This window comes from Radiomyces spectabilis (genome assembly GCF_025331425.1).
Source record: "Radiomyces spectabilis strain NRRL 2753 chromosome Unknown BYT42scaffold_6, whole genome shotgun sequence".
NCBI classification, from domain to species: domain Eukaryota; kingdom Fungi; phylum Mucoromycota; class Mucoromycetes; order Mucorales; family Radiomycetaceae; genus Radiomyces; species Radiomyces spectabilis.
The window spans coordinates 1,527,826-1,553,053 of record NW_026251931.1 but is presented as its reverse complement, the minus strand read 5'-3'; the positions used below and the strand labels follow the sequence as shown (position 1 = coordinate 1,553,053).

The window sequence follows — 25,228 nt, the reverse complement described above, 5'->3', positions numbered from 1 at the left end:
ACACCGCGAATAGTAAGTAACAAGTTAAACTAGTGGGTAAATCTACATTGGGAAACTCGGATGGAAACGTTGAATGATGATAAGCAATAAGTTGCAGCTTTTATTATTTTTTTCATGAGACTATTATTAGAAAATCAAAAACAGTTTTTTTTTTGTAGTTCTATAGAATGAAGAACACAGAAAGCAAAAAGAAAAAGGGGAATGATATGAATAAAATAAAGGACCATTTCAAGACTTGATACAGGTGCCAGGTTCGGGGGCGGCGGTGACAGCAGGTGCCGAGGTGGCAGCAGCCGGGGCAGCACGGTTGTGAGCCATATGAGCTTTCACAAGATGACCGGCAGCCAAGGCGGCACAAAGAGACAATTCACCGGCCATGACGGAAGCGCAAATAATACGGGCCAAACGCTGAGCATTCTTGCCAGGTTCGGTGGGATGCGGGCCACGAACACCGAGCATATCCAACATGGATTGTTGAGGAGGTAAAATGGTACCACCACCGATCGTACCAACTTCAATACTGGGCATGGTGCATGAAATATGGAGATCTTGTCCATCGTTGATAGCCTTCATCAAGGTAATACAGTTGGAACTTTCGACATTCTGAGCGGGATCTTGACCGGTAGCAAGGTAAATGGCCGTCAAGATATTGGCGGCATGGGCATTGAAACCACCCACGGATCCAGCCATGGCCGAGCCAATCAAGTTCTTGCTAATGTTCAGTTCAACCAAGGCAGCCACGGTGGTCTTGAGCACCTTTTCAACCACATGACCAGGAATCACCGCTTCCGCGACCACGGATTTACCACGACCTTCAATCCAGTTGATAGCAGCCGGCTTCTTATCCGTACAGTAATTGCCAGACAATGAAATGACTTGCATCTCGGGGAAATGTTCACTGAGCACAGAAATGGCCTTTTCGCAACCTTTCGAAATCATATTCATGCCCATGGCATCACCTGTGGTTGTAGAGAATCGAATAAATACAAGTTTGCCGGCCAAAGCCACCTTCAACTTGCGAAGGCGAGCGAAACGGGAAGTCGAGTTGAAAGCCGCAGTGACGATTTCATTGCCTTCTTGTTCGATCCAGCGTTTGCATTCACCCGCCATGGTAATGTTGGGGAATTCGACACAAGGACCACGGGTCATACCGTCAGCCGTAAGAATGGTTCGAGCGCCGCCACCAGCATTGATGGCTTTGCAGCCACGAGCCGCTGAAGCAACCAAGCAACCTTCGGTGGTAGCCATAGGAATGTGGATACTTTCATCATCAATCAACATAGGACCTGTACACAGACATTCGTTAAAAAATTCAATTGTTGAGACACGATTTTCTGGAATGATGAATAGAACACTTACCAGCAACACCGACGGGGATCGGCATGTAACCAATGACATTTTCGCAACAGGCACCCATAACTTTTTCATACCAGTAGTTTTCCAAGGGCAGAGCACTGGATTCGAGGGTCTTGGTAATAGAGGCACGGGAGATGAGGGCACGACGGATACTAACAGCACGTTGCAGATCACCCAGCATCCTTTCAAGGGCGTAAGGAGCGATCTTTCCAGCTTGGACAAGGGAAATAATCTCCTCATTGGTTAATTCATGAGGCGTGCGAAGCAATGTCATGCATTCCTCGATGGGACGAACGGTGTCACTTTCAGGATAGCGATGAGGATGACGATGAGCAACGGAGCGGACTTCGGTCTTGGCGACCGGGACGGCTTGGTTGACGGCGACCTTTTGCTTTTCGGAAAGCTCGACAGTAGGAGAGACCTTGGTGACAACGACGGTATTCTTTTCGGGTTGAGTATGTTCGACCAACTGCTTGGGTTGCTTGGCGACCTTGAATAAATAGGTATTAAGAAACAGAGAAACGAAGAGAGCCAGGGTCAACCATTTGCTGATGACAGGGTGTTGAATGTAGACAGCACAGATGTTAAACAAGGCTTCCAAGGGTTCTGAAATGGCGGCAGGGAGGAGCCCCTTATTCCAAGAAGCAACATGGAATGGGAGCGGGGGAAATACTTCTACCACAATAGGCAAGGACGACTGCAGTGAGGATCGGTGCAGTTGCAACAATTGGGTAAGTACACCTGCTACGGTGGGGTCAGCAATGTTGACGCGGGGACCAGAGGACTGGAAAGTGGAGCAAATCTTGAAAATATGCATGCCCACAAAACCAACAATCTAGAACGCAGTGTGCAGTTTAGTGCGTTGTTTACCCATCAACCCATTCATTCTCCGTCATTTCTCAATGCATGTCTATGCTGACCAAGACAACAGGTTGCGCCCCATGATAAAAGGGAAAAAGAAATGCCAACCAAATTCGAAGAGCTTACCATGAGCAATTTGATGCGGCCAATGATTGGATTGTCCACTTGTTGGTTCGGGTTGCGTCCGGCGGCACTATTGTCACTAATAGCACGAAGCACGGTGCGACGGATGTAACCTGTATTGGCGGGCTTCTTTTCCACCGATTTCGCGGTGGAGCTATTGATCTCGCGAATACGAAGCAACTAAAAAACGGAAATTAGAAAATAAGAATCAATGACCGGCCCATATGCGAAAAACAAAGCAAGTTTTTTTTTTTTTGATGATGTATATGTACGTACCTCCAACTTTAAAGCCAAGACGGCAGTATACCAGGTGAACATGATGATCAAGTCATAAGCCAGTAAAATGGCGCTCAGCAAGCAGAATTCCTGGAGACCGGAAATGCCAGACTTGGCGCCCAGAACAAGAACGGTGATTTCCATGAAACAATCACGGGCAATCGGCAAGGCGACGGAATCCACAGCACGAACAATGGTCTTTCTGATCTCTTGCTTGGTCAATGGGGTCTCTCGGCTGTATTGAAAGACACGTTTGGTTAGGGTGAAGGGACGTTCAAAACCAATGGTGACAGCCAAAAAGGGAATTGCCTCACTAAGCAGTAGTAGAAAAAACTTGTTTTTTAGTATGATGTTGTTGTTGCTATTGACGCCATGCATGCGAGTTACTTACGCCAAAACTACGGGATACACACCCACGCCCAAAGCGTGGACCGTCAACAAGGCCAACATAAAGGAGAAGAATCCGTTGAAAACGACCGCGGTAGCTTAACACAAAAAACATCAAAATAAGTATACATGCATGTCAGCAAGTTGATAATTGCCAAGAATTTTTAGGTTACCTAGCGTGTAACGGGAGCCCATGGCACGCATGTTCATGTAAAGAGAGACAAAGGTGGCTATCATCATGACATAGCCAGCCAAAATAACGATAATGTCGATATTGTCAGCCACCTAAACATTTGGACAATGGAGCGTCAATAAAAAAACATGGAAAAAAAAGCCAAACCTCCTTTCTTTTTCAAAAAGTTTACCTCGATGAGTTCCTTCAAGCGAAAGACGACATTGCGGGTGATGATAAAGAGCCAGCTAAAGACAGTTTCTTGTTGACCAGTGTTGGATAAGGAGACCAAATCTGCGGGAGGCAGAGTGGCGACTTTATGACTCCAGATGGCATTGAGTTGCTGACGATAGACGGAAGAGGCATTGAAAGCATACGAGAGGACGAGGGAATGCGTGGAAGAAGTATCGTATTGAAGATCTTCAAAGATATAGTTGGCGGTGTTTTGGTTCTCTTTCAAGGTGGCGAGGAGATCGTTGTCGGCTTGAAGCACCTCAATATCGTTGTTCCAAAATGCCAAGGGCGACTGGGTGAAACACATATTGGGGCGGTCGTGGGTCAAAGACACTTTGTAGCACAAGTCGTGATTGTAGGCGAATCGGTTAACGGCGGTGTTATCGGGTACGTAAATTTCGTTCTCGATCAACCGTTGGAAATGAAGCACAGAAGATAGTGTTTTTTGGTTCAAAAGACTCCGATGAGGATCCGTGACGAGAATCTGTTTGAGGTGAATTTTGATGGCATTTTTGGGCACACTGTCCATGGACTCCACCACACTGAACTCCTTGGCATGACCATCTGCATACGCAGTCGTGGGGTATAACCGTGTCACCGTGCCAGAAAAGATATCCGACGTCCGTGCCAGGTTGAACAGATAAAAATAGCTAAACGAAGCCAAGATGAGAATGGCAACAATCATCTCGATCGGATTACGAGACGACATCTTGCTCGCACGATGTACGCCTCTGCCAATCAGACTAGAGATGGATCGGAACGCTGTGGTTCCAGGAGATGATAAAAGAGCCATGGCGCGTTTGGCTCAGATGAGAGAGGGGCCGGTAAGAAGAAGAAAAAAAAAAGATGGGGGGGAGGAAGGAATTAAGTAGAAACAGGAAGATGAATTCAGTCTTCTTCGTCGTTCTGAGGAAGGTTGGTGTGTTGAAACAACCGAATAAATAGTCAAGTAAATAACTAAGTAGAGGTAATGCTACAAAAGAAAAGAATACAAAAAAAAGCAAAGGTTAAGTATCAAAAAAGAGTGTTTCTTTTTATATATAGCTTTTGCTTTTCATTGTCTGCAGCGTTTTTTACCTTGTTGGAAGGGAATAGGGAGAAAAAACAAAAAAAGCAAAAATGTAAAACTGGTATATAAAAAAAATTATCCTCATATTTATAACTCCGCCATGTTACCGTGACACACGCTCGTCCCCATCTGCCTTACAGTCTGCTTTCTTCGCTTCATCAAGGAGACAAGCAGAAGCATGCATTTTCACCTAAATAACAAAAAGCCCCTAATTCCACATGCTTAGATGGCTGACAAAGCTGCATGTAAAACGACGGGTGGACCGTCGTCGATGTTAAACGAATGTCTTGGGGAAAATATTTTTCATCTTTTTTGACGCCAAAGCCCGAATTCAGTGGAGACACCGAATCGCTCATTTTAGAAATGACCAGAAACGTGCTGTTGTCAAATAGCCATATGATCCGTGTGCAATACGGAATACTAACAGCAAAAGGGAAGATAGCCCTCGAGTATGTAAAAGAATCCTTTCAAAAATCAGAATGCTTTTCTCACTCAATGACAAAACTTATTTTAGTGAACATCATGACGTAAAAAAAGCGGGGTATAAGATAGATAAACATGGCCTTGCTGCATCCTTTCCCGAGAACTTGACCACTCAATATTTTACAAAGAAGAACTTGGTAGGAGGCTATGATAAGGTTACGGTTGACGCCAGACAGATTGCTTTGCCTTCATGAATCATTTTATTCAGCATGTGGCTTTATTTTCGATTAATTTTGCCAAGATGGACGATGTTACAGTATGCAAGAGCTCCGAATACGTTTATCTCGTTTGTCAAGCTTGCATTTCGTCTTTTGTTGTTGCTGTTCGTTAAGATGTAAATGGGTGCTTGCAAAATGACAAGTCGATGCAAAGATAGAGTTAAAATCAGACTTTTTATCATATGTTCGACGGCATCTGCGCGAAAAATGTGCAGTCAACAGCATCGCTTCATGCTTATTTAACCTTTTTTTTAAGGGGCACCCTTGTGCATGTTGCCACCGAAAATAATATCGAAACGCTCTAGATGCAAAGTCGAGTCAAGATCCATCTGTATTCGATAATAGGCTTGTTTTTTACTTGCAGTACAATATTTCCGAAAGCTCGTTCCCCGATTCACCATCAATCACAGCACTGGCCGTCTCAAATTTGTTCAAAAAAAGATTAGGTAACAATGGTTTTAATTGCATAAATTTTTGTGATCAGCTTGGCTTCTTTTTTCCAGTGGCTTCTTTACATTTAGAGAGAGAAAGAATTTACATCTTCTGTTATAACAAGATGAAGAAAATCAAAAAATATTGAATCAGCAGAGACTATGCGCAACTGTGCCACCGCGAATTGTAAAAGACGCATGTTTCTAGTGCCAATGGGTCTAATTCATATCCACTTATCAAACTGGTCTTGATATTTCTTGTAGATGCATGTCAAGTAGATTGCATTTTCAAGTCTTAAAGGTCGATACTCCATTACAGTACAAAACAATGAAAAGTGAAAAGGAGCTACATAAATAGGGACACTTTGCTTACTTGACAAAAAGTCAAGAACACAATATTCGTCTCTATAGATCGAGTGTGTTAAGATCAGAGCTGAGTGTTTAAGCCTATATAATGAATGGAAACATAAGCTTCACATCAGCTTGATGTCTAATCTAGTTCTTTGTTTATAGAGCCAAAAGTATCTGCTAAATCAACTATCTGTCCGGTTTGAACGCCGATAGCTTGATCATGTTGAAATAGAAAAAAAGAACAAAAGCACCTGGAGAGATGGATAGGTTCACTTTTCACTTGATAGCCCTTTCAGCAAAATTTTAGCGGGACCAACGGGCCGACCTCTTGTGAAATAACTGTTTCAGGTCATGGCTGACCGAGAATCATCGAGTTGTTGTTGAAATGGTGGCACAAAGGGAGCGTACAGCCAAGCCCAGGTCCGACCGGGGCGACGTCAGCGCCATATTAACGAAATTTGCGTTACGGCGGTCGGTCCGCTTTCCCCAATTTTTATTTGGCGGTCATCCGCCTTTGTGACTCCGCTCCTTCAGCCTTCTTTTTTCTCTCGTTCACTCTTTTTCTTTCAACAGTTTCGGTCCATGGCTTCGCAACGTGCTCCCGTCACTGTTCCCTGTAAATACAAGACAGGAAAGGTCCTTGGTAATGGTACTTATGCTACCGTCAAAGGTATGTACAAATGGCACCTCATTGACCTACAACGATCCACTGAAAACTCAACTTTCTTTTCTCTCGATGCAACACTTCTGTACCAAAAAGAGGCCATGCACGTAAGTCCATCCTGTTTGAAAAAGGAACACTCTAAACACATGGCTAAGACGAAGGTGATTGTATTAGATTGAGACAAGCAAATTCTACGCTTGCAAAATCATCAACAAAAAGTTAATGGAAGGTCGTGAGCATATGATTCGCAACGAAATCAACATTTTGCGAAAGGTGTCGCAAGGACACAAGAACATATTGAGTTTGGTGGATTACTTTGAAACAATGAACAACCGTAAGTTTTAAAAGATCGGCGTATATTTATATACACATGTATCTGTGTGTGTATACGTGTGAAATACTCAAAACGACGATCTCTTTATAGTTTATCTCGTGACGGATCTTGCACTGGGTGGTGAATTGTTTGATCGTATCTGCCAGAAAGGCAGTTATTTTGAACGAGATGCCGCCAACATTGTACGCACTGTATGTGATGCCGCCGCTTATCTTCATGATAACGGTATTGTTCATCGTGGTAAGTTTTCTTCCCAATCCCACACTGTGATGTTATATTCTACGCTCCAGGAAACCAAGTTAACTCATTCATCATGCTAGATTTAAAGGTATTTTTTATTTCTTTTTGGCGTTTCATGACCCAAATGCAGTTCGACGGATCGTAGTGTTCATATTTTTTCATAGCCCGAAAATCTTCTCTTCCGAACTCCCGATGAAGACTCAGATCTCTTGGTCGCTGATTTCGGCTTATCACGTATCATCGACACTGAGAAATTTCACGTGTTGACTACCACCTGTGGTACACCCGGCTATATGGTACAGTTCATCTGGCTCTCTTATACTCATTGGTGATCCGATCTCGCCTAAACCCTTTTTCTCCCTTTATTTGTATTTTAGGCACCCGAGATCTTCAAAAAGACGGGTCACGGTAAACCAGTGTAAGTGACTGATTGGAATCGTGCGTGGTTGGGACGGCAGCTGAACCCTTTGTCATAGCGATGTGTGGGCAATTGGTGTCATTACCTATTTCTTGTTATGTGGTTATACACCGTTTGAGCGTGACAATAACATTGACGAAATGAACGCTATTATGCAAGCCGATTACACATTTGATGAACCTTATTGGACCGGCATTAGCGATGAAGGTGAGCGCACTGCAGTAGTGACAATGTGTTCTGGTCTCGCTGTAATTCATACCTTTTGCCTTTGAATTAGCCAAGGACTTTATTCGTCGATGCTTGACGATTGATACCACCAAGCGAATTACCGCACACGAAGCACTTAAACACCCCTGGCTGACTTCGCCAAGCAACCAACCGACCTCGCCTGTCGAAAATGAGCAGGATCTGTTACCCAACTTGCGCGAGAATTTCAATGCTCGTCGTACTTTCAAAAAGGCAGTAGATTTAGTTCGTTTATCATATCATCTGGGCCATAAGCACTCGATTTCCATGACAGGCGGACAGCCCGAAACACAGGGAGTCAAACCTGTGAATGAAGGCATCGAGGAAGTCTTGAATACAGACATTTAATCCATTTTGTAAGCACTTCATAGCGAGACTCTCTGTAAATGTGTCTGTTTGTTTTATCGTGTGTGTGGGTATGCTTTCCACAGTGTCACCGGACTGAACCAAAGGACAAAGCTTGCTCCCATGCATCAAGGAATGTAATTTACAAGCGAATGAACAGAGGTACCACTTGGTTGGTTGTACTGTATAAAGACTAATAACGCTACAGTGAATTTAGAGAGATATTACAGTACCTTACGCGCTATAGCTTGTTTTGATACGGTACAGTGGGGCTGGACGTTGCTGATAGTCCATAGCACCTTCGGCTATATCATAACTGTCTATTGTATGATAGAAAGTAAAATCCACGAACATGTAGCGATGCATGAAATGAACCTTCTCATGTATGATTCTTTCGATTATTTAAGTTTGGTCACGTTTTTAACATGGCACACATTTGCGACCTACTGTAGTCGTTAATTGCTTTATTCACAGCATTGTTTGAGGAACAGTTGTGTACAGTATGCTCCCATTTGAATTTCAAGACTCGCTGGAAATTTATCCTACAGCAGAGTCATCATATAATAATGCGGCAAAGGCTTGTTGATCTTCCGTGGCAAAGGAATGATTAGTATGTTACCAACAAGGCAAGCCCGTTACACCGTCAACAACAAGTGGCGTTTCACGTGGCACCGAAACAGGTTTCAAGAAAAGGAATCCTCCTTGATAAAATGTAACTGGTGATCAGGTATCATAGCGTGAACAGGGACGATGCAGCAGCTATTTTGAAATGAATAAATGCGGGCGAGAAACTTTGCTTGCCCTTTGCTTCCCTCTTTTTTTGCGGTTTTCAGTTTCACAAGAAAGTCCTTACAGGGTCAGTACCGAATGATCCACATCGTCTTTGTTAGCCTTCCCTAGGCAAATTTTTGAGTCAGTTACCAATTTTCACAAACACATAATGAGCGTCTGCTATAGCTGGTTTGCATTTCATTAGTGAAGGGAGGATTTGCGGCGTTTCAATCAAAATCTCGCCCTCCCGTCGTCCGAGGCCCTTTGTCTTCAAAAATGGGGCCTGCATATTGATACTTTATAAGCAAGCCATGTAACCTAGAGCATTATGAGCTTTGTAAGAGTATGAAGCTTTGCGGTATTGAGCATACTAGCCTATGTGGCAGTGAAGGAAAAGGCGTTACTGTTCAGCCCGAGAAAGAGCTGTAGAGAAGGGGAAACCCTGACTTTGAATTTAGAAAGTAGTCACACTCTTCCACCGGCGACGGATGGCTTAGCCGTATTCTCTAAATAATCGGTAGACCAATCGACGGCCCATTCTTGCAGGTTGTGCTGTTCGGTTTGATCATGTCGGATAACGAGGAATACGAGAATCGGGAGTATGGTCATTGCTATTATTTGTGTTGGAATGGGATTTTCTAATGGTACCTTCATGCATCTTGTAGATTCGATGTAAGTTTTTATCCTTTAGGTTGACATGTTTAGCTTTGAGTATTGCCGAGTCAGACCCTAATCGACTTTTTAACCGCAGTATGCGGATAATACCGATTTGCTGCCCGATGAGCCGCTTCCTGAAGAAGGCGAAGAAATGATGGACGATGAAGGAAATATCGTCGCGATCGATTACGAATCCGCCCGTTACGGACAAGATATGGAATCCATCAACGAACCTTCGTCCATGGCACGAGATCCAGCACGATTAGTGGAAAGAAAAGAAAAGGTCACAACACCTTACATGACAAAGTATGAAAGAGCAAGAATCCTGGGTACACGTGCACTTCAGATCAGGTAATTAGGAAAACAAATAGAAGCTCGAGCAGGACTCGTGGGGCTGATGGCTGCTCGTTTGTTGTGTAGCTTGAATGCACCTGTGCTTGTGGAATTGGACGGTGAATCTGATCCTTTGGTGATTGCCATGAAGGAATTGCGAGAGAAGAAGGTTCCCTTGATTGTCCGACGATTCATGCCTGACGGTACGTACGAGGACTGGAACGTAAAGGACCTGATCATGGAGTAGTAGTGGTTCTTGTACAATTGTAAAATCTTTTTTTTTTCCATATTCTGTTTATATCCTGAATTTGTCTCTTTTTTATTTTTCGTTACAAAAAATGAAAGCGAGTGTTAATCATGTCCCATCATTCTTCTTTGGCCAAATATGTGCAAGCGACTGAGACGAGATGGGATTTAGGGAAAAAGGAAGGTGATAATGCATGGTTGGAAATGATAATGCAACAAGCATCCAAATCAGGCGAATGGGAAAACACTGAGAGAATGGGTCGCTGCAAGTATGGTTTGCAAAAATGAACGAGAGGTTCCTAGATGTGTGTTTGGACGGCTTTTAAGGTCGAGATTACTGTTGTCTGTTATAATGGGGGGTGTGGTAATTTATGCAGCAAGTATTTACTGACGTCCATCTGTCTACTGTCAGACGCGACATAGCCATAGCTGACATGACTGGTTGGTTTTTGATCACCATACAAAGATAGACGGGATTCTAGGCATAATCTGTACTTTCCAAAGTGCTCCCTTTGTAGATGCTGAACTATTGAAACAGGGGGACCAATTGACAGTACACATATACGCCACTCGCCGCAACGGTCTTACCTTCCGAATATTTGTTATCGAGATCCAATTGGTCTCCAAACGCGACCAAGCGATTTCCCACAAAACTAGTTTGTTGGAATGCGGTGATGGTCGTGTAACGGGATTTAACGGCTTTTCGGAACTCAGCCACCGCACTCTGCGAACTTTATCAAGGGCAAGAGACGACAGCGATGCTGATGTGAGGTTCGTATCACCCTACCTCAAGTTGCGTGTATTCCGAATTGAACTCGACTCCCGCTTCGTCACACCAGCTCTTTCCGTCCCGGCATCTGCTCTCGCCGAGTTTCGTCGGATAAGAATTCGTCGAGTTGCAAAAGATAGCACATAAGATTCATTAGCCATGGCAAAATAAGAACAAACATGCCGAATCAGATAGCATCAGATTATTACTGTAATCCTTTTTACTGTTGCTCTGGCGAATAGCCGATATGGATAATCAGTTTTATGTTTGCCCGCCCCAATGTCGGCCTGCAAGTGTGTTGATATGAACGTGTATATTGCTGCAAAGATATGCTTTCATAAGACCCCCGCAACATCTTTTGGTTACATAGTAGGAATGGCCTTATTATGTTGATGTGTAGGAAGAAAATGACTGGCCGAGTGACTTGCCCTTTGTATTGATGAATTTGCTTAGCACAGATTATCAACTTATCATAACACCCGATTATAATATACTGTAGTTGCTGCTCACTTTCCAAAACCAGCCGGAGAAGACGTCAGTTGATGAATACTCAAAAGGTATAATAGCACGATACAAATGCTGAAGAAGCCTACCGCCTTGATCATAACAAGTGGTTTTCGAACTAGTTGCATTCGAGCCATCCGCCCATGATATATCTTATTCCCATCGACGAGGGATACGAAATACAATCGTAAAAAGTTGCGGAAGAGATTTGGTAAGGCTGTTATCAACCATCGGTAACTGTTGCGAAATGGGGCTTTTTCTCATCGAATAACTGACAGTGTTTAATGGACAGTGAAGCGTAAACAGCACACGCGCAAGATAAAGAGATGCTTTACTATTGACAAAAACAAAGAAGTATAGTATTTAGGCGATGAGTGAGTCTTGCTTAACATGAAGTTCACGTCAGGAGTTCGCTAACATTTCTGTATTAGGAAAAGCACGAGAAGCTGGAAGAAGGAATTTAAAGAAAAAAAAAAAGGAACGATTCATGTGGCAAAAAAAAAAAGAGCATGCGACTCTTTGATGGTACTAAACCTTTTTGTTTTCTTGACGTTATTGTCGTTTGTTGTACTTGACCATATGATACCAAATGATAAACATGACACATGATGTTTGCTTCGGTGAATCATGACCATGCATTATGCAGCCGCCATTCATTGAAGGACAAGATGCTTGGAAAAAGACACAGGTTATTGGGATGAACGATGGTGCATGCTGTGTTTCTCAGGCTATTTAGTCAGGCGGAGCAAAAAATTTAGGAACTCAATACAATGTCAATACACAACTTAGTTTCCCTACAATTTATTTTTGGTAAGCCGAACCGTTGATGTCTCCAAGTCATGGCATCAGGAGATGGAAAAAAAAACAGATCACGTGGACCAGAAGTGGGGGTGGACAATGACGAATCTCTTCAAGAGTGTGTGACTCCTTCAAAATTTGACCATGCAGTGGAGGTGAATGACAACAGGACCACTAGGAATACCGTTTTAAAATTAAGTTTTTGAGTATAGGATTCTATCCATCTCGCCGTTCATTACGACACCACCAGTATGAAATAGGCTGAGAACCGCAAAATGTATTATCTCTATTACAAAGCTTTCATCCAATCATCGCGTTCCATCTCATTGCGTCCGATACGTTCCACTGATCATCCAACAAACGATCAAGGCGCAAAATGATGTCTAATCAAAGACCGGGATTAACCGTCAAACCAATGTCACCGCGAGAACAATGCACGTATGTAAAACTGTTATTTTACATAGAGACTTGCGCAACTTTTTTTCGCTTTTGTTGGTATGGATGAAAGCCAGGAACGGCTTCGATGGGCGTCAAGTGATTGCGGCAATATATATATATATATATATACACAAAATGTAGTTGATCGGCAAAGGTCCGCATGAAAGTGGGTAAACTCCGCTGCACTATCAGATTTCCATTTTAGGCATGCCCCATGTAGATTTTTTAACCTGCTGAGAATGGTGTAAAAAATCGAATCTCAAATACCTGGCTGTGCCATTGAACTAACTAGTCCAACTAGTGCGAAGGAGTACTTTAGGAAATAAAAACACTCATTAGTTTGGGTATATCTTTGATTCATAGAAACCGTTTGACATGGAATACTCTTAAAGCAAACACGACGCCGTCCATATGAGACATAACCGATCGGTATAACGACACTGTTGCAGAATAAAAAACAGTTGACCGAGTTGAAAGCTGTCTGCTCGATCGACAGATATGATGGATTTAGATGAAAAGATCTTTTTGTTGACGTGTCTTGACATCTTCCAGTGCGAATCAAAAATGTGCAAAAAGATAACACAAAAAAGAAAGATTAATGAAGGAATAAAAAGCAAGGAAAAACTAAGCACTCGGAAGTGATTCAATATAAAAAAGAAATAAAGGGTAAAGAAGATGCAATAAATGAAAGGATGGAAAGGTAGGACTGATAAGTCCGAAACAGGGATCAACGCGGAAGCGAACCATGTGTTGAATCTATGATGTGACGCTGATGATAGGCGGAGTATGAAATGAAAGAAAGTTTCTTTTTGTTAGGGTTCGACTTCTTTTTTTTTTTTTCGGGTCATGGAATGAACGACGTAATTTGTTTCCCGACGGAGGTGCGCAAAAAGTTTCTGGAAAAGAAGTGAACGGAAGACCGGCACAACCAAATTTGGGATCTGGCTGGGTTTTTGGGCAATCCAAGGAGGTGCTTTTTTTTTGCAGATGCCAAATTAGGTTAGTCTTCAAGATGCTCTGAAAAATGACCTGACTCGGGGCCGCTTTTTTTTTTTTCCTGTGTACAGACGAAAAAAAATGCTTTTTCTATGTGTGGTAAACATATGCGCCGTGCCTTTTTACCCTTTTTTTTTTCTTCTTCTCCTTTTGACCATCTGAATCGTCGGCTCTTTTTTTTTTTTTTTTTTTTTTTCTTTTTCTTCCCCAGCTTGTGCTCTACTTCAAACGCCTTTTCACTATTGTTGTCCTTAGCGAGAAAGAGGTGAGTTTGTCCCAAAAGTCGCTGTCAAACCTGCTGGCCAAACGGTACCTCCGTGTTTGTTGTCATTCGTTGATGTCGCCCTGGAAGGCGGTTGCGTTTTGGCCGTCATGATGTAGCTTAGCAATGGTCACTCATTCATTTTTTGTCTTATTTTCACCTAGGTAATACCATGGCAGCAACTGTACCTCCCCAGCATATCACGACTGCACAAAAATTAGCAGCCGTCAACGAACAAACATGGATGACGATGGGTAATGAAAAATTAAAAACTTGAATAATTTAAAACTGTAACGGAGTGGTAAAAAAAGAGGACCTTGACTCACCCTTACCTTAATTTTTTGTTTTCCCTTCTATTTTTTCTTTCTCTTTTGGGCTGGTTCGCTTTTTGACAGGCAATTTGGCAGAAATGATGACGGATTACGATAAAGCGATGAATTGCTACGAATCGGCCTTGCGACATAATCCTTACTCGGTCGTGGCTCTATCGCAAATCGCGTCCTTGTGCAGAGGACGAGAACAATTCGGCAGGGTATGCGACGCTCTCGTTTTGATGTTATTTCATGCATTGGATCTCCACTCTTTACCTGATGCTTTTTTCTTCACATGGGTAGGCTGTCGAGTATTTCAAGCGAATACTCGCAATACAGGAAAATAACGGTGAGACCTGGGCTGCGCTAGGTCATTGTTATTTGATGATGGACAACCTTCAGGAAGCGTACCATGCGTATCAACAAGCCCTGTACCATTTATCCAACCCCAAGGTAAGCAAATAGCTACGGGTGAAACGACGAATGACGAGGACTGGGGATGCACACCAAAGAGGGGATGGGGCAGGGAAAAAAGAGAGAGAGAGAGAGAAAGGGAAGGGGGGGCGGCAAAAAAAAAATTGGGGGAGGGGAGGGAAGATCTCATGATCGGTTGACTGATCTGCAATGGGTTCAAACTTTATAGGATCCCAAGCTTTGGTACGGTATTGGTATACTTTACGATCGATACGGCTCGTTGGAGCATGCGGAAGAAGCGTTTTCGGCCGTGATGAAGATGGATCCGAAATTCGAAAAGGCCAACGAAATTTATTTCCGCTTAGGTATCATTTACAAACAACAACAGAAATTCGATCTCTCTTTGCAGGTAAAATTTGGGAAAAAAAAAACGAAATTAATTACCCTTACGAACATTTTTCACTTACCAACCGAGTTCATTTTACCCCAGTGTTTCCGTTATATTCTGCACTCTCCTCCCCGGCCATTGACCGAATCCGATATTTGGTTCCAAACTGGTCATGTGTATGAACAACAAAAAGAGGTAAGTCAGAACTTGAATGGCTGGGATCCAAGCGAACAATGGGCGAGTGGAGCGGATGAAGTGACGGATATGATCGATGTAGTATGAACTTGCAAAGGAAGCGTACGAACGTGTGCTTGCTGAAAACCCCGAACATGCCAAAGTCTTGCAGCAATTGGGATGGCTTTATCATCAGCAAAACACTTCGTTTTGTAATCAGTCGTTGGCTATCCAGTACTTGACACGCTCTTTGAAATCCGACAGCAACGACGCTCAGTCTTGGTATCTTCTCGGTCGTTGTTACATGACGGAACAGAATTATAACAAAGCGTACGAAGCGTACCAGCAAGCCGTGTATCGTGATGCCCGTAATCCCACTTTCTGGTGCTCCATTGGTGTTTTGTACTACCAAATCAATCAGGTACATATACATAAAGCCGTTGATTTCTATCTATTGGCTCGCAACACCAAATCAAGTGGCAAATATTAATGGTAGTCGGTGCTTCTTTTTTTTTTCTTTCTTTTAGTATCGCGATGCGCTTGATGCTTACAGTCGCGCGATACGATTGAATCCTTATATCAGTGAAGTGTGGTATGACCTCGGAACATTGTATGAATCATGCAACAACCAAGTACAGGATGCTTTGGATGCTTATCAACGCGCGGCCGAGCTGGATCCTTCCAATCCACACATCAAACAACGATTGGAATTACTGCGTAAATCGCAAGCCCATTCTTCACAAGGGTAAGTGGGGGTCCTGATACAAGAAAGAACAACCAGTGGAAATGGTCCCTTATTCATTCTTTTCTTCTTTCCGCAGAACCGGTAGTGCACCAGTTCCTCAAGATGTGAGTAATCCTAGTCAATATCAGAATGCACCCAGTGCGCAGCCGCTCAACGGCGCACCTTATGGTCAGGTAACCTGGAATAATAATAGAAAAGGGTGTTTGCTCTGTATGTCTGTCTAATCGATTTTTTTTTTATTCCCACGTTTCAGCCTCCTACTCCCGAAGCCGGACCCAACGGTATGGCCGCTTATCATACGCCAGCTCCCGGTATGCCACGACCGGGTGAAGATCGTATGCCCCCACTTCATCTGCCAATGGTACGTTCTGATTTAGTCTGTGCAAAAAGTTCGCGAGGGAAGGACTTGTTCACTGATTTACATTGTGGTGCTTTCTTTTTTTCTTTTTTTCTGCTAGCATGCTACATCCCAAGCCGAGCCCGCATCTGGTCCTGGACGCGATTTGCCGATGCCAAGTGGTCCTTCGGGACGTCGTTCGCCTAGTTCGTATGCTCCACAACCGTACCAGCCTCCTCATCCTGCTTCGCGAGAAGACGTTCGCATTCCGGATATTGGCAGCAATGGCGGTCGTGCCCCTACGCCCTCCGATCGTACGCAAATGAATCCTATCATGCATGACCATGGACGACCTCACGGTCAACAATCGTCGCCGGTCGGTCCACCTATGCATCAATCGGCGGCCGCACCATCACAAGGCAATCTTCCGCCCATGTCGATTCATCAGTCTCCCTATGCAAAGCAGGAAGCGGCAAGATCACCGAATCTGGCCAATGCAGGCGAAGCCGTTCATGGCGCACGCAATGGCCCTGCCCCTATGGCTCCGTCATTAACTTCACGACCGCCCTCGCGAGGTCCACCCCAGCTTATGCAGGGACCCATGCAATATGAATCTCCTTCACAGCATCATATGTCTCCTCGTGCTGAACATGCTGACGCCTATCGTCCACGCTATGATCAACATGGACCTCATCCCACTGGTCCACCACGCACCAGCGAAGCTCCACCACCGCATTACCCCAAAATGAACCATCCTGCCCACCATGAACCTTACCGCTACTCGCCCAAGCCCAAACATGAAGAGGCTCAGCTCACCTCTCAACCTGTCTATGGCACCAGTCCCTATGCCAACGGGCCGAGACCGGCGTCACCGAGGGAAGAGAAAATGGCCTCAGAACAACCGCGGGCTTCTCCGGAGGAACCGCTCAAGAGTGCAGGATCGGAACCGGCGGCAGAATTACCGCCCATGTCAGAACAACGTCCTTCTCATCATGCCGATTATCATCCTTACGTTCCGACGCCTTCCAACGGTTCATCAGAAGAAAGAACTGTTGCCAAAGAGGACACGTATCCCAAACGTGTGGATGAACCCGCAGCAAATCAGCCGTCCAACCCCTCTGAGGAAAACGCGACTCGCTCACCCGTGAGAGATGCCGATAAGCGACACGATGAGAGTGCGGCCGACGCGCTTTTGAGTATGGGGCATGCAGATCATTCGCCGCGTGGCAGCAAAAGGCCTCTTTCTGCCGATGACAGCCAGCCCGAAGAAAGTAAGAAACCGAAACCTAGCGAGACGGGTCACAGTGATGAAGTACATCGCGGTTCGTCCGAGGAAGCCCAGCGACCAAAAGGTAGTGACAGTGGTCCCAAAGAAGAGATGCAAGTCGATGAGGCGCAAGAAACCATATCACCGTCATCCACCACCGAAGATCGTGCAGGTGAAGCCAATGAAATGGGTTCGGACACATCCGCCAAAACCGAGAAATCCCCCACGACTCCGCATTCACCAGAGAAAACCGACGCAGCGGCTGCTCCTGCTGCTCAAGAAGAGGTCGCCGCTACTGCAGGATCAGCGTAAGTGAGCGTAACCTTGGACACACATCCATAGAAGACAGCAGACCCATTTGCCATGTTTTGTCCCAAAAAAGTTTTTATACTATCATTTTGTAACCTCTTTTTATGTCTTTTTTTTTCCTTTCCTTCTTTTATATATATATATATATATATATATATACTCTCCCAATCATCATTCATGTAATCTTTCTTTTGGTCTTGATGGTTCTTTTTCTCTCTTTATCTCCCGTTCATACAATCATTGAAAAAAGGAAAGCACTTTAAACAACAATCATCCATTCGTTTTGCAATTCGGGGCGTTCACTCGTTACGCATCAAGAGCACTATTTTGTTACTGTTTAAAGTTTCTCAAATGCATCATCATGATCATCGTCGCCAAAAATAAAACAAGAAAGGATTGAAGAGGGGAAAAAATAAAAAACCATTATTTACGGGTGGCCATATTGTACATCAGCGAAGAGAAATGATAAAAAAAGCGAAAAATATGAATTTGGTCTATTATTTGGTGCTGTTATTGTTGTTGTTGTTGTTGTTGTTGTTCCAAGCCGTGCTGTTTGATAATGTTGGCTTCGTACGGATGTTCGCTGCCTTCGAAAATCATCAAACGGTTCAATCGTACGTCGCGAAGTCGGTTTTTCGGAAGCATGCCTGACACGGCTTTGCGAATAGGCTGTAAACCACAAAGAGAAAGCATAACAAACAATTGAGTCCCTGGCATGTCCAAATACCATTTCGTTGAATCCGGTTTACATACCTCTGTGGGGTTCTTCTCTTTGAGGGTTTCGTAGTTGATTTCCTTCAAACCACCAGGGTAACCGGTGTGATGGCGGTACAATTTCTGCTCGGCCTTTCTGCCCGTCACCAATACATCCTTGGCATTAATGACCACCACATAATCACCACAATCAGCTAATTATGGAAAAGACAAATCGTAAGCACTTGAGTTGACTGCATCATAGAAGGTTCGACTTACAGGCGGGATCATATATAGGCTTATGTTTTCCCATCAGGGTAGTGGCCACACTCGTAGCCAAACGGCCGAGCACTCGCTGTCGTGCATCGACAACATGCCATACTCGGGCATATGCAAGAGCAGTCTAACAATATCAACAGTCATGTTAGAATGTGAACAGTAGGTGCAATGTACCTGGATAAAATCGTTCTTACATTGCCAATCGCCTGCGACATGTTTAGAATAGACGGGTGATAAAAAAAAATAAACAAAATCGATCAAGCAAAAAGCAATTCGACTGGAAAAACAACAGGCTCCAGTTCCGACTGTGACTGTCTTTCTCTTTGGCCTCCAGAAATTTCAATGCATGGTCCCGATCGCTTATCAAGATCACCCCATGGCTATTGTCCGCGATTTATTTGGAGGAGCTATTAAGCTTCCCGTCAATAATTCCTTTCTCGATGCAAGGTAGCTTTTATTGCGGTGTTATTCCCACCTCACCGTATTATTGACACGTCTGTTCTAGCCAAATTCGTCAGGTTCCGGATAATCAAGAAGTATTTGTCGACATGAACACGCAGCAAAGTCTTATTATCGAACTGCTCGAACCGGTAGAACATGAGCACGAGGATGCTGCAAAGTGAGTTAAAATGTACACTGGCTTTATTACAAAGTACTCATAGTTAATCGTCCATTCCGCTAGATTTCACTTTCAGCAGCTGGCCGAAGACAACGATGCTTTGAGCTATGAAGTGCACAGCATAGAAAGACTCAACCCTGTCACTACCGCTCCTCACCTCCCGTAAGATGAAAGAAAAGTGTTTAATGCTGGTTAATCTCGGAGGGAAGCTCACATAATTGACAATACAGATCGGAAACGACGCTCGTGTATCTTTTGCAAGGTTCACAGCAAGTCGCCAAGTTCAATGAAGCCAAGGAAAATGCGTACAATACAGTGGCTATCACCATGATGGTGATTCGGTTAAAACAGGTCACTACTGATTTGGTGATTTCCATGAATGCACCTGTGGCTGTCGCACCGGGCAGCAGTGAACAGCCGTCAACGACGAATGATCTGACCGCCGTAGCGCAAGACATGATGGGGATGATATCACAATTGAAAATTGAAGATTGGGGGCTTTTTGGTGCATAAACTGGGGTTTGTACCGGTGTCCAATTTGATACCACGATATGGACGATAATGGACATCTTTTTTTCTCTGTACATTTTCAATGCAAATTTATTTATTAGTCGGTATGCGGAGAGTATTCTGGAATAGAAAGACAAGGATGCTCATCTTGTGATGCAACATGAATTTAGTCCGATTGTGATTTGATTTGCGCCTTGAGTTTCTTGATATGCATTTCCAAGACGACCACTTTTTGTTCCTTTTCCTTCAACCTTGTTCGTGCTTCCGCCGCTGCTTTATCTGCGGTCTCTACCTTGGTCTTCAATTCCTCTACCTGGCTCGTCAGCGCATTCACTTTATTCGTGATTTCATGGACCTCGGCCTCCTTCTTTTTCGCAATCGCCAAGAATTGCACCTAATTTTTTGATCCATCAGCGATTTTCCATGGAGAGACACACATACACACTCATATCAATGTCATCACTACTTACTCCTTGTTTGGCTCGATGGAAGTAATCGTTGGCTTTTGTCTGTGAAATAAATGGTGAGTTTGTGTGGGGCCACATGTTGGATGCTGTATGCGTTCGACTTTGCTTACCTCTAGTGCTTCGTATTCATTCATTCGCTTTTCCAAAGCTGCCTCTGCTTTTTCTTTTTCGATTTTAAGCGTTTCATATTCTTCCATCTGCTTCTTTAGAGATGCATCAAGCTTCTTTTTCTCTGCCTGCAACGCCTCATAGTTCTTTGTTTGTTCATCCACTGCGGGCGAAGTAGGCGAAGCAGGCGTTGGTGTTGGCGCTGGCACAGGCGCGGTCGGCGTTGCTTGCACCTCTTTGAGCGCCGTGAGCTGGGTATTAATTTCAGTATATCGCTTTTTCAGCATGGCAGCATATTGACCATGCTTCTTTGCCTAAGCATCCATTCGTCAATAGCTGTGACGGAAGAATAAAACCGAACGCGTTGCTTACTTGTTCAATTGCTGTTTCCAATTTGGATTTCAATTCGGTAATATGGGCTTCCAATTCTTTAACGCGTGCTTCATGTTCTGTTGCACGAGCTTGCTGCTCCTGCAGCTGCGCTTCCTTTTCTTTGAGACCAGCTTCTTGTTCTTGGGTCTTGGCTTCAAGTTCGGCAACACGTTCTTTGCTTGAATCATCCACCATCTTGACATCCTGAAAAAATGGCGTACTTGGGTTAGTCTTTGACATAACTCAGCCCCGCTTAAATTCACTTACTTCTGAAGCGGAAGCTGCGGCGGCCTGTTCACTGCTGATCTGGGTTTCCAAATCAGAAATGCGCTTATTCAGCTGAAGAATCGTGCGTCTCAACTGATCGTTGCTGTCTTTATAGGAAGCGGCCTCGTTACGGATATCGACCGATTCGGCCATCCGTTGCTCCACCAATTCCCGGTTCTGAGATTGCACATTGGCCAACTGACGACGAACAGAAATCATTTCCACCTCGAGCTCCTTCATCTTCTCAATGGTTTCATTGTATCGCGTTTGCCACAACTCGTTGTCACGTGTGAGGGATGCGTTCAAATCACGCAACGCTTGTGCTTCGTCTGGTGTTACCATTGTACCAGTAGTGCCAGCACTTGAGGTAACCGTGGAGTCATCGACGATCGGAGCATCGCGACGTTGGGCAAGCTCACTCTTGAACTGTTCCACAAGGTTTTGGTAAGTTTCCCATAATTGTTGTACACTAGTATAAGGAAAAAAAAATATAGATGATCCCATCAGCGATCCAGCTATAGCATTTGATGCGGTCCAGGCTCATGACAACAACCGCTTTTTACCTTTCCTTGGGCTCAGTGGACGCTGCAACTGCTTGTTCTGTATCGGATGTGGAGGTGGTTGCTTTCAATTCTACTTGGGCTAATTGCTCCAGTGCATTTCTCGCTTCGGTTTCTTTGGCGGATAACTCTCCTGCAAGATGGTCTATTTCGGCTCTGTATCTTGCTTCGACTTCTTTGGTGTGCGTATCGATTTGTTTGAACCCTTCTTGCAGACTCAACAGTTCGGCTTCCGTTTGACTGGCACGATCGCCAATGGCACTGTACTCTTCGGTCAATGCGTGTTTCTCGGCTTGCCATCGCTGTTCCGCTTCCGATTTCGCCGTCTGCGCCGCCTCCAGGGCTGCTTTGGTCTGGTTCAAATCGGTCTGCTGAGTGACCAATTTTTCTTTACAAATCGTTAATTCTTTCGCCAGTTTCTCGTTGGTGGATTTCATTAGCTGGGCTGCGGCATGATGCTTTTCGGCCATTTCCGTGAACTGGGCTTCTTCTTTTTCCATGCGTTGACGACACTCAGCAAATTCGGTCTCCAAAGCTTTTACTCGCGACTCAGCTTCGGTCAGTTGTTGTTTGTATTTCTCTACCTCATCCCCCGCGGAAGCGTCGACTTCTCGTGCCTTGATGCCTTGCTGAAGCTTTTGTTCCAAGCTTGATACCTGGTTCTGAGCAGCGAGATGTTCCTGTTTGAGATCTGTCAACTGCTTCTCGAGATCGGACCGGGTCATCTTCACACTTCTCAATTCTTCCTGACTTTCAAGATACAAGTCTTGCCAGCTGCTCTTGTTTTTCAGTTTCAAAATGTCTAATTCCTTTTCCTTGGACGAAAGCTGATCCTCTGCTTCTGTCAGCTTGCGTTGCGAGTCGTCAATGATCGATTTCAGTTCCTCAATGTGGCGTGTACTTTCCTCTGTCGATGAGGAAAAGTCCTTGCTGACAAATTCCAATGATTTTCGCAACTCGATTCGTTCAGCCAGTACTTGTTCATAGTTGCGCAATAATCGATCGTGGGCTTTATCATTGCTCTTCAGCTCTTCCATCAGCTGTGTATTCTGTGCAGTGAGATTCTGGCTGAGCAACTCCAGTGCAGCGATCTTTTCCTGCGCTTGCTGTAATGATGTCTCCAAGGTTTTCGCATTCTCTTGGGCGAGCCGGAGCTGACGTTGGAGCCCATCCATTTCTTGATCCTGAGAGACGTCCGACTGGGAAAACGCAGAACACGTCTGCTGCAAATGTTGGATCTCCAGCGTCGCTTTCTCATAGTTGTGCTGCAACGTTCTATAGGTTTCTTGCTGCGTCGTCAACTCCTGTTCCTTTTCTGCCAAGGTGCGTTCAAGGGATTTGATGCGATTGCGTGTATCGGAAAGCACGGATTGGTAAGCTTTATCGAGAATATTCTCATCCTTTTCTGGCGACAGTAACTGGTCCGCAAACTTGTCGCGTTCGTCGGTCACTGATGCAAGGCTTGATGACAAAAGGTTGGTGAGCAAAATCGAAGCATTTTTCTTTACCGCTTGCAGCCTTACCTTGTCTGTAATTCCAGAATAGCTTGCTCCAAGTTCGTTACACGGTTGGCGGCATCCTGAATCTTGATCTGGCAAGTGTTCTCCATTTCAGTGGATCGCCCTTTCTCCTCTTCCAGTTGTTGCTTCAACTTTTCGGTAAGGATCGTGTAGTGACGTATATCGGCAAGCAATTCTTGGTTTTTCTCTTGCAATTCGCGAACATTTTTGAAGACCAGTTTTTCGCGGTCAATGGTGACGGCCAACTCGGCGCTTTTCACCAAGTCTTCAAAGTTATTGATGTTTTCCGGGAACGGGTCATTGCGACTTTCGATATCCTGCAGAATATGCTGTAACTGGTATGTTGTGTTCTTTAATCGATCGGAAAGTTGTTCCATCCGTTCTTCGGCGTCCCGTAACTCGTCACGTAATGTATCAGACTAGTCTGATGTTAACAAATGTGTTCCCAATATCCTGAGATTATAATGAATATAAGTATTACCTCTTGCTTGCCTGACCTCAGGGCGACTTCATAACCCTTGATTTCACTGCGTAACCGTGATGTCTCCTCGCGTAAAAAGTCCACTTCTTTACTGACGTTGCCGTAATAGAGAGCTTCATTGACATGCTCTTGTTTGAGTTGTTCATAGAGTTGTGTCACTTGTTCTTTTTCAGCGATTAATTTTACATGAGATTCTTGCAACTTGAAGAAATCGTCGTAGACATGATTCCACGTCTTGCCATCGGATTGTGCGGCGATGACGACGTCAAGAAGATCTTTCTTTTCAGCCATATTATCATTGGATGGAGCGCTTTCTTTGGTGGACGTTTGATTCGTCAGTTGATCTTTGACCATGGACAGCTGCTGTTTGAGATCTTCATTCGCTTCCTTCAATAGGCGTTTTTCCCGTTCCGAATCCGCAGTTCGCTGGGCCATTTCCTGCTTTAATCGTTCAATCTCCTCATCGCGGGTTTCACGTTGACGTTCAAGGGTAGCAACAATGTCGTGATGAGTGCGTTTCGAAGCTTCGCTATCAAGTACAAGTTTCAGATATCGATCCTTGGACTCGTCTACTTGTTCGTTGGCAGCTTTGACGTCCAATTGTGATTGTAACAGGTCTTTTTGCAGATCGGCATTGGTCTTTTGTAATTGGTCAATTTGTCTTTCAAGTAGCATCTTTCGATGGTGTTGTTCTTTGGATTGTTGCGTCTAGGTTGAAAAAAATAAATAAAAATAAAATAAAAAAAAAAAAAAAAAAGGAGTGAGCGGATGAAAATCGACCAGTTCTACGAGCGCAGCTTTACATTCTGCTTTTCCAAGTAGTTGTATGCAATCTGCAGCCGGTGAAGTTCTTCCTTGTATTGTGTATCACGTAGTAAGGCGGCTTTTAAGCGTGATTCCAAACCGCCACATTGTGCCTACAAAGCAATGAAATTGAGGTGCCATAATTTGTGCAAAGAATCAACGAATGAAAGTACCTTGAGGGCGATATTCTCGCTTATGGCTCTTTCGTAATTATGGCTTGTCGAGTGTAAATCATGCTGTAGTACGTTCTCTTTTTCGCCGAGATTCCGTGTGATATCTGCAGACAAGATTAGCAGGTTAGATACTCTTGACTTATTTGCCAACTCGGAGGAAAACCCAAGTCACGGTGGGGCGCATTATGAGCCCATGTCAATGCCTGACACCATTGTGTATTCCATATTATCACTTGCAGCTTCAAAAGCTTGCTCATGAACTCCAAACACCGTTCATGGGCACTCACCGGTTATCTCTGACGCCATCGCTGATACGTGAACAGAGGACAAATCTGCAAGGAAATTCGCAATACGGCAAGCTCAAGTCCCGCAGCGAAGCGTGACTGTTATATTATCCCGCGAAGCACTGTCAGCATGAACGCCCATCAACACTGTTCTGCCCTTTACA

At 44.3% G+C, this 25,228-nt stretch overlaps 7 protein-coding genes across 7 annotated transcripts; 4 read left to right on the top strand and 3 right to left on the bottom strand.

Moving 5' to 3' along the window:
• Positions 1 to 74: 74 nt before the first annotated feature.
• Positions 75 to 4,497, bottom strand: BYT42DRAFT_569459 (3-hydroxy-3-methylglutaryl coenzyme A reductase). Its single transcript, XM_051568291.1, has 7 exons — positions 3,369 to 4,497; positions 3,177 to 3,288; positions 3,008 to 3,101; positions 2,617 to 2,929; positions 2,344 to 2,520; positions 1,360 to 2,191; positions 75 to 1,286 (listed from the first exon to the last, which is right to left on the bottom strand). Exons 1-7 carry the CDS (start codon positions 4,200 to 4,202, stop codon positions 229 to 231), a joined length of 3,420 nt encoding a protein of 1,139 aa, XP_051423980.1. The 5' UTR covers positions 4,203 to 4,497; the 3' UTR covers positions 75 to 228.
• Positions 4,498 to 6,413: 1,916 nt separating this feature from the next.
• BYT42DRAFT_569456 (kinase-like domain-containing protein) lies at positions 6,414 to 8,665 on the top strand. Its single transcript, XM_051568290.1, has 9 exons — positions 6,414 to 6,631; positions 6,722 to 6,732; positions 6,800 to 6,959; positions 7,050 to 7,199; positions 7,280 to 7,287; positions 7,364 to 7,495; positions 7,577 to 7,617; positions 7,676 to 7,824; positions 7,895 to 8,665. Exons 1-9 carry the CDS (start codon positions 6,544 to 6,546, stop codon positions 8,209 to 8,211), a joined length of 1,056 nt encoding a protein of 351 aa, XP_051423979.1. The 5' UTR covers positions 6,414 to 6,543; the 3' UTR covers positions 8,212 to 8,665.
• Positions 8,666 to 9,373: 708 nt separating this feature from the next.
• Positions 9,374 to 10,337, top strand: BYT42DRAFT_569452 (DNA-directed RNA polymerases I, II, and III subunit RPABC2-like protein). The gene is made up of 3 exons (XM_051568289.1): positions 9,374 to 9,578; positions 9,645 to 9,987; positions 10,057 to 10,337. Exons 2-3 carry the CDS (start codon positions 9,788 to 9,790, stop codon positions 10,214 to 10,216), a joined length of 360 nt encoding a protein of 119 aa, XP_051423978.1. The 5' UTR covers positions 9,374 to 9,578; positions 9,645 to 9,787; the 3' UTR covers positions 10,217 to 10,337.
• Positions 10,338 to 12,262: 1,925 nt separating this feature from the next.
• Positions 12,263 to 13,495, bottom strand: BYT42DRAFT_569444 (uncharacterized protein). The gene is made up of 2 exons (XM_051568288.1): positions 12,992 to 13,495; positions 12,263 to 12,909 (listed from the first exon to the last, which is right to left on the bottom strand). The coding sequence occupies exons 1-2, from the start codon at positions 13,083 to 13,085 to the stop codon at positions 12,743 to 12,745; spliced, it is 261 nt and encodes an 86-aa protein (XP_051423977.1). The 5' UTR covers positions 13,086 to 13,495; the 3' UTR covers positions 12,263 to 12,742.
• Positions 13,496 to 14,391: 896 nt separating this feature from the next.
• On the top strand, positions 14,392 to 16,238 carry BYT42DRAFT_495925 (uncharacterized protein; the record flags this gene model as incomplete). Its single annotated transcript, XM_051564389.1, has 7 exons — positions 14,392 to 14,514; positions 14,597 to 14,746; positions 14,937 to 15,116; positions 15,198 to 15,290; positions 15,373 to 15,690; positions 15,797 to 16,014; positions 16,100 to 16,238. 7 exons carry the CDS (start codon positions 14,392 to 14,394, stop codon positions 16,236 to 16,238), a joined length of 1,221 nt encoding a protein of 406 aa, XP_051423976.1.
• Positions 16,239 to 18,183: 1,945 nt separating this feature from the next.
• On the bottom strand, positions 18,184 to 19,155 carry BYT42DRAFT_333945 (50S ribosomal protein L13). The gene is made up of 3 exons (XM_051563090.1): positions 19,094 to 19,155; positions 18,900 to 19,023; positions 18,184 to 18,835 (listed from the first exon to the last, which is right to left on the bottom strand). Exons 1-3 carry the CDS (start codon positions 19,112 to 19,114, stop codon positions 18,438 to 18,440), a joined length of 543 nt encoding a protein of 180 aa, XP_051423975.1. The 5' UTR covers positions 19,115 to 19,155; the 3' UTR covers positions 18,184 to 18,437.
• A 120-nt stretch (positions 19,156 to 19,275) lies between these two features.
• BYT42DRAFT_496453 (uncharacterized protein) lies at positions 19,276 to 20,031 on the top strand (the record flags this gene model as incomplete). The annotated part of the gene is made up of 4 exons (XM_051564422.1): positions 19,276 to 19,346; positions 19,405 to 19,518; positions 19,582 to 19,680; positions 19,749 to 20,031. The coding sequence occupies 4 exons, from the start codon at positions 19,276 to 19,278 to the stop codon at positions 20,029 to 20,031; spliced, it is 567 nt and encodes a 188-aa protein (XP_051423974.1).
• Between the last annotated feature and the right edge of the window lie 5,197 nt (positions 20,032 to 25,228).